The sequence below is a fragment of the Saimiri boliviensis genome, chromosome 9 (assembly GCF_048565385.1).
Source record: "Saimiri boliviensis isolate mSaiBol1 chromosome 9, mSaiBol1.pri, whole genome shotgun sequence".
NCBI classification, from domain to species: Eukaryota; Metazoa; Chordata; class Mammalia; order Primates; family Cebidae; genus Saimiri; species Saimiri boliviensis.
Genome location: NC_133457.1, coordinates 54,965,990 through 54,978,481, shown reverse-complemented (window position 1 = coordinate 54,978,481; position 12,492 = coordinate 54,965,990). Strand labels below are relative to the sequence as shown.

The window sequence follows — 12,492 nt, the reverse complement described above, 5'->3', positions numbered from 1 at the left end:
TCAGGCGGGGTCCTGGAGGACAGTGCAAAATGCTCCATCCCTGCTGCTAGCACAACAGCACCTGCTCCAGGCTCACCTGTTCTGATCATGGGGGTCTCCGGGTGGGCACTCAGCATCCCTTTGTTGTAGAATTCACTCTTGTGGTACATGTTGTTCTCAAACTGCCTCAGAGATTGAGGAGGTTTTAGCAGCTGCCAGTTCTTGTTGTCTGGGAAGTGATCCTCAATGAATAGTGCAGGGTGGGTGAGGAAGTAGAACTCATTGTAGCTGGAGCAGAGGACAAGCTGGTTAGCAGCCAGCTCTGTGCAGAGGAGGCGGGGGCCCAACACACCCACCGGAGCAGTCCTGTTAACACCCTGGATGGGAAGGTGCACAATCTCCAACCCTGACATGGGCACTGGAGACTCCTCCTCAGTGGATGCTTCCAGAAAGTGGAGCCAAGGCAGGGTTGTCCCTTCTAAGGAAAGGTCACAGCCTGCAACCGTGGCCTGCTCTCAGGGCCCTGGCTCGTTTTGGGGGGAATTGACTCCCTTGTGCTCAAAGACAATCAGAAGTTTGAAGAGGGCAAAGGCATAGCCTGCACAGCAGGCAATGGGGGTGGAGGAAGGCAGGGAGACAGAGTGCTTGAACTCACTGCCTCCATCTACCCCAGCTTGTTGCTCTGCTGTGCAGCTGTGCTGGTGGGACCTTCCATGGCCGATTGGAGTGCTGGCTCTCTGGAGGTCAGTAATAGGGATGAAGAGAAGAACGGGGAGGCTCTTCCTGAGACGGGGGAGGCTTTGCTCTGCCTGAGAGGAGCAGTGTTGAGAATAATGGAGGTAAAGAGGGTATCTGTGAGTACGCACGCCCTGCATGTGGGATGTGTGTGCACATGGCTTGTATTTGTCTCGTATGTGGGAGTGTCAAGATTTAAGCTGTAAAAATCAGAGAGAGCACACTCATTTTTCTGAATAAAAAGATAAAAAGGGATCTGAGCTGCTGATAGACATCATGATCCATGAAGAATATTGTATGCAGCTTTAGGTTAAGGCCAGGGTTGGCCAGAGCCCCAGAGGACAGAAATGCTCCAGTCCCCTGCACCCCAGCCACCCTACCCCACTGTGCCTCACAGCACCCCTGCACCGACAATAGCACCCCTTCCCAAAAAACCGCAGCCCTTTCCTCAGAAATGTGATACAGCCTCACTCAGACCAGAGAGGAGAAGGAGCCCGGTGTCTGGGCAAAGCAGTAAGAGAACATTCTGGCATTTGTGCCTAGTAATGAGGTCAATGGCCAAAGTCTGGAAGGGAACCTGCCAACAATTAAGGAAGGCTGTTAGCCCTGCCTTTCCTCACCTGTGGCCTGGGGCAAACGCTGTAGGCTTTCAGTGCTTTGGTGGAGGGAGCTATAGGGAGTAGGAGAGGGGAGTTTGTCAGTGGAGGGTGAGGTGACAAAGGGTCTGGGCCCTCACAATTGGCCTGGAGCCAGCCCACTTCAGAGCCCAGGAGGGGTGGGCATACGGGGCCTCCTGGCTCTCCTTCCCCTCCCACTTGGTCTTCTCCACCTGCTGCTTCATGCAACCCGGCGCGTCCTCCACTTCCACCTGCCAGACGCCCAGCAGCACGGAGACAAGTACTTACAGGAAGGTGAATTTGGAGGTGGTGGTGTCCACCAGGCCGCTGCCCCAGGTGCTGTCCACCAGGTGCCATCTTCCCTCGAGGTACACAGCATTCCAGGCGTGGTCAAACTCCCCGGAGAAGCTCTGCCCTGTCTGGTAGCCGAAGCCCTTGGAGTAGCCAGGTACAGTCATACACTGCACTCCAGCGATCCTGGGGGCGGGACAGGGGGCCTGAGAGGGGGATCCCGCGGCGGCTCACCCCCCAGTCTGTCCGTGGTCTCAGGATCAGGCATGTCTGCTGCCCGTCAGTCCTCCCTGTCCTTCCTTTTTCCTGCTTCTTGCACTCACATATAAACAGCTTGAGGGCTTTTATCTCTGGGCCTGGGGGACAGGGAGATGCAGTGCTGGCTGGTCCTGCTGGTACAGGCTGGCTGCAGTCTCCGCTGTCTGCTCGTCCCCTGAGACCATGACCATTCAGATCACTTCTGAAATGTTCATCCCTAGAGCATGCTTGACACGCTGCTCAAGCAGCCCTTCAGGAGGAAAAAATGGGGGCAAGCATGAGGCTGGCCTCAAGAAAATGGGAGCCGGGGAAATGACAATGTTCCTGGAACAAAACCTGCATAGAAGGGGTGAGCACAGCTGCTGGGAGAACCAGGGCACTTCTAGACATGTGACTGAAGAGATGGGTCTCGTGACACGGGTGAGATGTCGGGGGCAGGGGTTGCTGGTCGTGAGGGTGCAGAAGCCAGGCTCTACTCCCCTGCTGACTTCCTCCCAAGGATGCCTGCATGGGAACCCAGGGACAGTCAAGCGGGTGTCTCCAGCCCTGGCCTAGGGAGGACTGTCCAGCTGCCAGATTGCTCAGGTCTGACTGGCAGGTCTGTCCTTCGTGAACATGGTGCAAGAGCCATCACGGTGCATTAAGGTCGTCATTTGCTGACTGGCTGCCCTGGCCACGGTACTGTCCTCAGGGAATGGAAATGCTGACCAGTCAACCTCCCCTTTGGGGTCTTTTTGACATTGTGTTCCCCCACTGCTCACAGTAGAGCTGGCACTGCTTTCTGGGAACCTGGATGGGAAGATGGGCATGGGTCACCTTTGGGTTCCACATAAAACTAGACATTTGGAGCTAAAATCCTGAGGCTCAGGCCTGGACTGTGGGGACCAGCTCAGGGCCAAAGCAAGACTCCTGGTTGTCCTTTCATGGCCTGCTGGTCTTGCTCCTCAGCAGCCCTGCTCCCCTGAGGACAGCCAAGGGGATGGCCTGTGCAGGCAGTTTCACTGCTAGTCTGACCTTCTAGGGCCTTGTGTAAATTAGAAAAAGGTTCCCCTTCTTCAAGACATTTATTCCATGCACTCATGGAAAACTGGTGTCACGGGGACACAACCTGTGAACCCTGTAGGATGTGCCTGATGCCCCACTGATGCAGCTCCTTCGAGCAACAAGCTGCCCAGACCCCAGCTTGGTGCTGACCTTGTGCTCTGCTCAGCTGAGCTGAGTCTGCAGTCCAGCGTGTCTGTGGGGCCTGTTTCAGTGAGATGGGCCCGTGAGGGCTGGGCCCTTCCACAGACAAGGGCTGCAGCTCAGTTGCTCTAAACAAGAGGGCCATGGAGCCTCCCAGGGTAATGGAATGAAATGGCTACACATCTACTATAGGAATGGGGGGGATTTTCCCTATAAAAATGAACATACAATTTAAAATTAGCAAATTGCTGGATTAGATATTACTGATCTATGCTTACATGTCACTTGCTGAGAGTCATTGGGATCAAATGTGATGTCCTGAGGGTTAACAGATTCTACTTTCCCTACCATCAGTGTTCCTTCACGTGCATGCAGTGATGACGTGTTACCATGTGTGCCTTAACCTCTGCTCACCTGCAGAAAGTCTGGGCCACTAGTGCTGAGGTTCCTTAGAGGCTTGGAAGTTTTCCAGCCCCCATCCTTCTGCCTGCTGCTTCACAAAAGGAGGTTCAGGCCTCCTAAGCCCTCTAAGGAATCCCATGAGAACATGCCAGCTGGGCTCTATGGGAAGGCTTCTGGGAGCACTTGGGGGCGTGGGGACAGACTGCAAGAGAAACTAGATCCTGGTGTCGTGATTTTTCTGCTGGCAAAGGCCATAAGCCACTCCAGGGCAGAAGGCAGTAGCTGAGGAGACGGTGGAAGGAAGGGGAGAGGTGCTTCCTGCATACCCAGAGGGGCCTGTACCTCCTTACTCTGCAGTGCAGAGTGTGGAGGGTGGTGGGCAGTGCTGGGGGGATGCAGGGCTTAGGTGTTGTTCTCAGGGTGAGGAAGTTTCAATGTGTTTATAGTCTGAGAGGAAATAGCTAGCAGAGAGAGACCAGTGGAAAGTAAGGCCAGAAGGGTGAGTGGAGGTGTAGGGACGGGATAGGTCTTCGATAGAAGGCGGGGCCCCATCTACTCAGAGACTGGGTGAGGAGAAGAAATGTGAAAAATATTTAGTGAGCCAAGCAGTGCCCCTGACACGATGTGAACTGACATGAGCATGTCAATCTCTCCAGTCAGTACGATGTCACGCCAATGCTCTGTGTGTGTGTGTGTGTGTGTGTGTGTGGTCCCTGCATGCACAGAGAAGGAGGGGCAGGGAGGGAGGGGGAGAGATGGCCCCAAAAAGCACCTGATCTCTTGGGAATGGGATTATAGGTGATTTTAATTTTTTTCTTGAAACTTGTCTATATTTTCTAAATTTTTAATAATGATTATGTGTTACTTTGAGAATTGGAAAAAAAAAGCCATAAATATGACTTAAATTATATTCTTCAGGAAATTACTTTCATTCCAGCCTAGAATGTCTGTGCGTATCACTTTCTAGGATGATGTGGAGGGATAAGGGTAGTCCTGGGAGCAATGGGGCTTGGAGAAAGGCTCATTTTGCATTAAGGTGAACTGATTTAGGGGAGCTGTGGACCTCTGGACATCCTGCCCACTGATGCTTGTCCTCTGCTCAGAGCCACCTGGAGTCAAGGAAGGAAGGAGAGGAATCTACCATCTGTGCAGCCTCCAGGTGGTGGAGTAAATCAGAGTGGGCATGGAATGTCCTCCTGGGAGAAGCCATGTCCTAGGCTGTGTGCTCAGGGGGACATCCTACCCTCCAGGGGATGAAGTAGAGGCAAGATCTGAAGAACCAAGTGGGAAGCAGCAGTGAGAACCTGCCCCAGCCCTGGAAAGGAAAGGAGGAGGAAGTGAGGGGCAGGGATGTCCACCTGTACTGCTCTGAGTGGGGTTGGTGGGCCCTGAGCCAGGATATCAGGTCACCTCCCAGCCCTAACGGTCACCTCAAGGGTGATCTTGCCAGGCTCATCATGGGCGGAGAGAAAGGTTGGCATTAAATGATCTCCAGGGCTTGATTCTTCTCTGACAGGCTGAGGAGAAGCTGGGAAGGCTGTGGGGAATGCCTGGGGCGGAAAAAAGACGAAAACATAAACTCAGCTCTAAGCTAATGCCATGCTTGACTCTGATAGGATGTTTTATTACCTGGCAGCAATGTGCAAGATGAATGGGACAAAAAAAGTCGTAAGGTAAAGCATTATTGTTAATACTCCACAATTCTTGTGCAAAATAATCTGTATGTATAAGATGATGATTGTGGAACTCGTAGGAGTTTTGTCTCCAGCTGCTGTTCCTAGTCAGGATGAACCACAACTCTTTCATGTCATCAAACACTGACCACATGCACTGTGTGTAAAGCACAGTAGCCGGCACCAGGGAATAATGTAACATGTCACGGCACCATGCAACGCCACACAATGTAACAACATAATAAAATATAATATCCCAAAAATAAGGCTCAGTGGCCGCCCTAGACGTGCTGCTGATAGTTGGAAGGTGGGTGGATTTTGGAACTGTCACTGGAGCTGTCTCCAGAACTTTGCTTATAAAATGCCAGTCTATATGCAAAGCCCTGGAGAGCCCAAAGGTGGAGGAATTAACTTTGCAGGCAGGAGCTGAGAGAGCACTGAAGGAGGGGCAGAGCACTAGAACCATTTCCACCTCCTGAAGAGCTCTGACAAGCCATCCAAGAGCCTAAAATATCACCCAAGGAGATTTATTTAACAACCTCAGACTGCAGAATCTTCACTTCTGCTTTACACAATTGACAACCTCAATGCCACCTCCACAGCTCATGACTGATATGTATCCCAAGCCACAATGAAAACATGGATGCAAGATGCCCTGAACAAGCTTCCATGGAGCGCCCTGGAGGATTTGGAGAAAGCTGCATCCCCCTCTCCAGCAAATGTCAGGGCTCAGAGGCTCCATCAGAGAAGCCCTGAGGGCTGCAAAGGACCACATGGCTACCAAATGTGGCCTGATGGGAAGAGACTGAGCAGTCAAGCAGAAGTCAGTGTCATTACCTGGGTTACCCTTGATGATCCCTGAAGCTGCTGAGTCTTCTATGAATGCATTATCCTTATTATTTAAAAAGATCTCTGTGTTCTGGCTTGGTGCAGTGTATCCTAGGGTATTCATTTGGTATTATTTTGTACTGAGATGGTCCAGGCCCTGCCATAGGAACTATGTGTTGCTGCTACAGCCAGCACCAATGCCAGGCCCCAGCAGCAGTGTGGCTGAAATGTCTGGGTGGGCAGGTGCACCCTACACCAGTGAGCTCTGGCCACAGTAGACTTTCCCAAATCCGATCGCCTCTCCTAGGATGTCTGAGCCAGGTGGGGGAAAAAGGGAGGGACCGTGGCTGCAGGAGAGATAATGAAGCATGCTTTTCTTTTGGTATTTTGTTGAAAATACTGTGGTTTCTATACTGCAGCAGGACAAACCAACCATGACTTATTTTTCACAATTTATGTACTTGATTTCTTTTCTTTCTTTTTTTTTTTTTTTTTGAGGCGGAGTTTTGCTCTTGTTGACCAGGCTGGAGTGCAATAGCAGGACCTCTGCTCACTGCAACCTCCGCCTCCCAGGTTCAAGCAATTCTCCTGCCTCAGCCTCCCGAGTAGCTGAGATTACAGGGGCCCACCACCACACCCAGATAATTTTTAGTAGAGGTGGGGTTTCACTGTGTTGGCCAGGCTGGTTTCGAACTCCTGACCTCAGGTGATCCACCCGCCTCGGCCTCCTAAAGTGCTGGGACTATAGACATGAGCCAACATGCCCGATCTTGATTTCTTACAATCTGACAGTGTCTTTATATTTCTCCCATGTGCTCTCTTTTCCCTTTTCTTACACACTACCCTGGTGGCTAGGACAATAAGTAGTAATCTTCATAATAATTGTCTCTCCAGGGTTCCGTGCAAAACCTCACGAGACGTGACCTCAGAGGCCTCCTCTCCGACAGGTAAGAGAGGAGTCGGCTGTTTAGAGAGAGAGGCTGCCTGGCCTGGCAGTGGCAGAAGCAGCAGTAGATGCAGTTGTCCTGATGCATAGTTCAGGAACCTTTGTGTTGCACCAGCTCTTTTGTAATGGAGATTTTGTTTTGGTCTAAACACTTATAGGTGGTATAGAGAGTGAAATGACAAGATGGTTTGCTCCAGTGACATAACTCATCTTTGTGAGTGTCGTCCTTTGGTGTAAATGCTAAGCATTTTCCAATGTGCAAAATCAGATGAAAATAATCATTGTTCTGAAAGATGCTAGGTACAAATGGAGCTAAAAGACTATATGGGTAGGGGAGTTAGGATGTCCCTTTCAGAGGCCTTATACACCAGTGTCAGATTTGGTGATAATTTAGGGTTATCCAATGAACCTGCGTCTCCCAGAAGGCTTAGACAGCCACTCCCTATCTTTTGGGGCCTTTGGAAACAAGTGATGTTTTAGGATTGTAGGGAACATCATACTGCTAACCAGAAGCAGCCATCTGACTGTACACACTCCTCCCCCTGCTCTTGGTGACAGCTAGAGGATGGGTGCAAAGCTAGCTGACATCTCATTGGTGACAACCAGCTCCCTCAGTGTCAAACTGGTAATAAGCTCCTGGCTTTATCCAAAGTCTCCGAAAAACCTGCTAGCTGGTGATGCTAAAACCATGCTAATGGGAAGGGAATTTATTAGAGGTTGACTCAGTGGTAGGAATCTGGGGAATTAAGCTTGGCTCCTGCGATTAGGCAGAATCAATTAAGAATGTGGGCAATTGAGGCAAAAAGAGAGACATTAATGCTGGATGATAGAAAGTCAGAAGGGACCTGGACCAGCAGTTACAAGCTATAGCACTAACCAAAAAACTCCACATCAGTGACTTGGGAAAGACAGAAGGAAATGAATGATGTCGTGAAAATACCTGAATTCCCCACCAAATTACTTTATTAAATCAGTCCTTAGTGAGGCAATTTCAGGGAGCTGGACTGGACTGGCAAGAAGTAATGATGTCCATGTGGGCACAGCTCTTTCTAAGAAGCCACCCTGACAACCAAGCAGGGATAAATCAGCAAGTGTGGATTACATGTCCTCAGTTATTAAGGAATTAGCTAATTAATGTACCGAATTTTCGGCAGTTATTTTAAAGGTAAAGAGAATTTAGTAGAGGGACGCATGGGTAGGTTAGTGATCTTTAAAGCAAAAGTTAAAGGAATTCAGGGGACTGTGAGCTATTGTTACATGTCTCAGGCGGTGTGAGAAATTTTGCACACAGTAATCACCATGTTGGAACTAACTTTAAATGATGCAAAATGTTAGGGAGAGTTTTAATGATCAGCTGCAGGCCAGAATAGGGCCATTGTTAAGTATCTGGACCAGGCCAAAAAGCTGACAGTTTCACTCAAGGTAGGTGTCAGTTTTCTGAATCTATAGGCTGGCAGAGTCTGTAGGAAAGTTCCACAGAGGAAAAGCACTTTAATACCCAAGAAAGACAAGATAGGTTAAAAAACAACCACCCCCAAATCAGCTTGGCAAACCCCAAACTGCAGTCTCATTGAGTCCTGTAGGCCTGCCAGGCAGGCAGTCTAGTCTCCAGCACATTGATGAGAGCATTCAGGCTGCAGGAGGTTAAGTGCCTTACAAAAGGAACAAAACTAATAGGTGGTGAATCAAAAACTGGGAGCCAGGTCTTTCTGGCTTTAACTTTGGCACTCCTTCTAAAGGATGCGAGGATGCTTATACGGGATAAAGGAGGCGATACCATTCTAAGCAGTGGACCTTGGTCTTTCTAGCTTCAAATCTGGCTTTCCTTCTATAGTATGCTAGAAAGCTTATACTGGATAAAGAGGGATATATCCTGGAACTTGGAAAAAATACTAAGCATTTTCAGATTTGCAGAATCAGATGAAAATAATCATGTTCTGAAAGATGCTAGGCACAAATGGAGCTAAAAGACTCGTGGCTGTTTCATCATTTAAAAGAGAATAAGCCCCGCTCCACACAAGTCCACTAGGAATATCCTTTCATTTCCTGTCATTCCTATATGTGTCTATTGAAGGCCTACTGGGTGTAGGATTCACGGGAGGCAATAGGAGAGAGGAGATAAAGGCAAATATAGATGTCTACAACCGGTAGGATATATAACAAGGACTGAGCACAGGTAATTCTTGTATGCACAGAACACAGTCTGGAAAGGAATATGACCAAGTGTTAGCAGGGTTAGCTCTAAGTGGTGAGGGTCAGAGTAACAATTTCTTCTTTTTGCTTTAGTGCATTTAATAAACCATCTACAACGAATCATATTTTTAAATTTAAAAATGTTATTAATTGAAAGCCTAAGGCAACACACGAGTTGGTGTGTAGCTGGGCTGGGGGCACCAAGGAAGGAGAAGGTGGTGGGCCATCCTGGAGAGGGGCCTGGAAGGAGCACTGGGAGAGGGATCAGGGGTGCATGCAGAGGTGCGCTGGTAGCTGGTGTCACACAGTGCAGGGCTGGAAAGTTGGCTCAGGTCAGATTTTGGAGGACTTTGACGGACAGTTTGATCCTTTGGTGGTGTTCAGGATCCCAGGGCCAGGGGGAGCCTAGACAGAGAGGCCAGCAAGGATCCAGGTTGCTGCAGAAGCCCACAGGCAGTAAGGGGGTATGCTTGTGCCTGGGGTAGGGGGTGGCAGGAAGAGTGGATGGGAAGCAGCCAGGGTGGCATCTTCTGTACCCTGACAGGCCGTGGCTGCCTCTGGGGCTGTGGTCTCAGGGATTGGCCTTCGAAGTGAGAAAAGGGAAGAACAGGGAGCAGAGCAGGAGGGTTGGAGCAACTCAGCAGCCAGGTATGTGCCTGTGCTTGGCAGTGGTGATGGGGGACAGGAGGCAGGACAACAGGGGGATTGGGCCAGGAATAGGTTGCATGCACCTGGTGGCCAGCAGCTGCTGCCCGTGCAACACTGAGGCCATCACAACTGCCTGCCTGTGGACTAAGCATTACTCTTGGCTTAATGAATTGCCAGCTGCAGTTCTGATGGGCTGATATCTGGGTGCCTGCGAAGACTCACTCCCAGAGGCCTACAGAGACAGTGGGCAGCTGTTTATCTGCCCCTGGAGAGGGGTTCTTTGATGGCCCCAGGGCTAGCTGACTGTTTACTGGAGGAACCCAGCAGACCTTAGAGAGTGAGCTCAGGAAGCTGTGGGGGTCAGTGGCAGTCCCCTCCCCCACCCCTCATCTTGAGCTTGTTTTGAGTCACTGGGAACCAGCAGTGGGCCATTCTCCTGCTCAGGCCAGAGCTGTCACCCACCCCAGCAACCTGGCCATATGCCCAATCCCAGAGTGCTGAAAATGGAGCCCAGCAACCCCAAGAGAAGCTGTTTCCTAGTGCTTCAGCTGTCCAACTGACAGATCTTTTCAGGTGGGAGATCTTTTGTTTCCCCCAAAAAGAGGCCCCCTGTGTCAGCCCTGAGGACAGCCTTTCACAGTCCCCTTGGCATCTGCAGCCACTGTCCTCCCGCTCCCAGGCCTGCCATTCTTTTAACCTTCAGCTGCATAGAGATGGGAGAAGGCAGAAAAAGGGCTTTTTATAACCAAATTATCTCTGTGCATTCATCTGCCGTTATGTTAATGCATCACGAAGCCCGGCAGATGGTACAAAGTCAATTATGCTGGTGTTAAAAAGGGAGAAATTGACCTTTTCAGGACTCACTTGGGTTCCAGAGCAGAGTTTGCAAACTCAGGTTTCAGGCCTGGCATGCGGGCAAAGGCACACAGCACTTTGGAAGAGGGAGAGGGACCAAGTCCAGTGGTCAGCATGGGGACTTCTATCTCTTGTACCTGCACATTCTCTCAAAGAGGCCAGCGTAGCCATCACAGTTGGTCTTCTGGGTCCGCAGGATGTCAGTGGGTTTGAAGGCTTGGCGGTCCTTTTCCTGGGCAGCCACAATGTCGTACTCTGCAGTGCAGGGGAGGGTATGAGGAACCTGAGCCTGGGAGGTGAAACGTTCTACCCCCACCCCGAGCTGTGTGCTGGCCAGCCCCAGGAAACCATAGTGGTCTTAGTGGAGCTACAGCCCCAGCCCAAATGGGGTCTGGGAACTGTCACCTCTTTGTGCAAGTGGTAAGAGGAGGAGAAGGCCTTGGCAGAGGCAGCCAACTGGCTCCCCAAGCCTCTCAGGAGGGGCTAGCAGGAGAAGGGACCAGGACAGTGCAGGGGCAGGGGCTCTCTCTGCTAATCCCCACCATACAGCTCTGCACACAGTTCCAGTGAAATCATCCATCCTGTCCTGCAGCCTGAAGGCCTCACACTGACCCATGGGGCACTCCGAGCTCATCCCCAAATGGAGAAGGCTGCTCTCCCATAGCCTGTCACCTCACTAAGGAGGGGATGCAGACATTGTGAAGAAGCCTGAGGTCTGCGATGAGGCCCTAAGACAGAAGTCTCTGCACCCACTGAGGACCCAAAGGGACTGTGTCTGTGTGTGTTGGCATGGGGACAGGAGCAGTAACAAAGTCCTATAAAGGTCCCATTTCTGACCTACCCCTTTAAGGCACAGGCACAGCTGGTGGAGTTGGGATGAGAGCTGGGGGTCTCTCACGTCCTCCGTTTGGACCTCTTACCTGTGCCAGGTGAGCTCATTCTCTAAGCTGCATTCCCAACTGTTGTTCCAGAAGAACAAAAGAAAATCCCAGTGGCAGCAGGTTGAGAAAGGCCTGGCTGGTCTTTATGTCCAAGGACTAGGAGTCTGCCTCGAGATCTGGCCCTACCCGATCTCATTTGTGTTTGCAAGGCAGCAAGGGGCAGCATCCCTTAGCTACCACCTCTGCAGCTCTGCTTGACCCGGGAGCTTCCCAGGGCCATCCTGTGGAGAGCTGTGGACAGCAGCTGCATAGGCCGAGGTATCTCAGGTGGCTGCAGGAACCCTGGAGACTGGGCTGGGACCAGTGGCCAATGTTGCTAGTGTGGTGGGAGCAGGAAGTGGAGAACCAGCTTTTCCTGGCACAGGTATTTAATAAACCCTCTGGTATTGTGATCATTTTTCAGACAGCTGCAATTTTTCTCCACCAATGATCATCCTTTTTGGAGATGACCTGCTGTCCTGGGCTCTCATCTTTGTGGTGATGAGACAGAGGGAAGGCTGGGACAGAGGGAAGGCTGGGACAGAGGGAAGGCTGCTGCTGGATGAAGGTCCCAGCTCTGGGCACTGGCTGTGGGCAGAAGGCTGCAAGGGATTCTCCTCTGACTTTCATGGAGACTGATAGCACATGGTGAATTTTATCCTCCTTGGTTACTCTCTGGTTCATCTGTCCAGTCTTCTGGGTCCTTCCCTCCCACCTTTCATGTCACTCTGCACACATGAATAAGCTGATAGGAGCAGGGGCCTGCAGGGAATGGCAGCAAGGGGTTCTAGAGCCTGCAGTGCCACAGGTGGGCCTACCTATGTGATGGCAGATCCAGATCCAGATGGCACGGACTCTTTCCAGGTCAGTGTGGGCCTCTTGGAGCAGGTCACTCACCAGTTCATCCAGGCCACTCTTGGCTGTCACCTGGGGAGCAGGAAGGGCATGCTGTATTAGGAACT

At 51.0% G+C, this 12,492-nt stretch overlaps 2 protein-coding genes across 6 annotated transcripts in view; one reads left to right on the top strand and one right to left on the bottom strand.

The window, feature by feature from the left end:
* EPHB1 (EPH receptor B1) overlaps nucleotides 1–12,492 on the top strand; it is a 623,986-nt gene that overhangs the window by 7,518 nt on the left and 603,976 nt on the right. For 3 of the 4 annotated variants that reach the window (XM_074405895.1, XM_074405894.1, XM_074405893.1), the window contains exon 1: nucleotides 4,231–6,915. In XM_074405895.1, the coding sequence (XP_074261996.1) occupies nucleotides 6,729–6,915 (187 nt within the window). In that variant the 5' untranslated portion in view covers nucleotides 4,231–6,728. Of the gene's footprint in view, nucleotides 1–4,230; nucleotides 6,916–12,492 lie in introns of those variants that run through there. The other variant, XM_074405896.1, reaches the window with a different exon arrangement.
* Nucleotides 1–12,492, bottom strand: part of KY (kyphoscoliosis peptidase) — a 52,872-nt gene that overhangs the window by 7,365 nt on the left and 33,015 nt on the right. For both annotated transcript variants that reach the window (XM_003930937.4, XM_010341574.3), the window contains 4 exons: nucleotides 12,349–12,457; nucleotides 10,748–10,865; nucleotides 1,620–1,808; nucleotides 77–267 (listed from right to left, as the gene is read on the bottom strand). In XM_003930937.4, coding sequence (XP_003930986.1) covers nucleotides 77–267; nucleotides 1,620–1,808; nucleotides 10,748–10,865; nucleotides 12,349–12,457 — 607 coding nt within the window. The remainder of the gene's footprint in view (nucleotides 1–76; nucleotides 268–1,619; nucleotides 1,809–10,747; nucleotides 10,866–12,348; nucleotides 12,458–12,492) is intronic.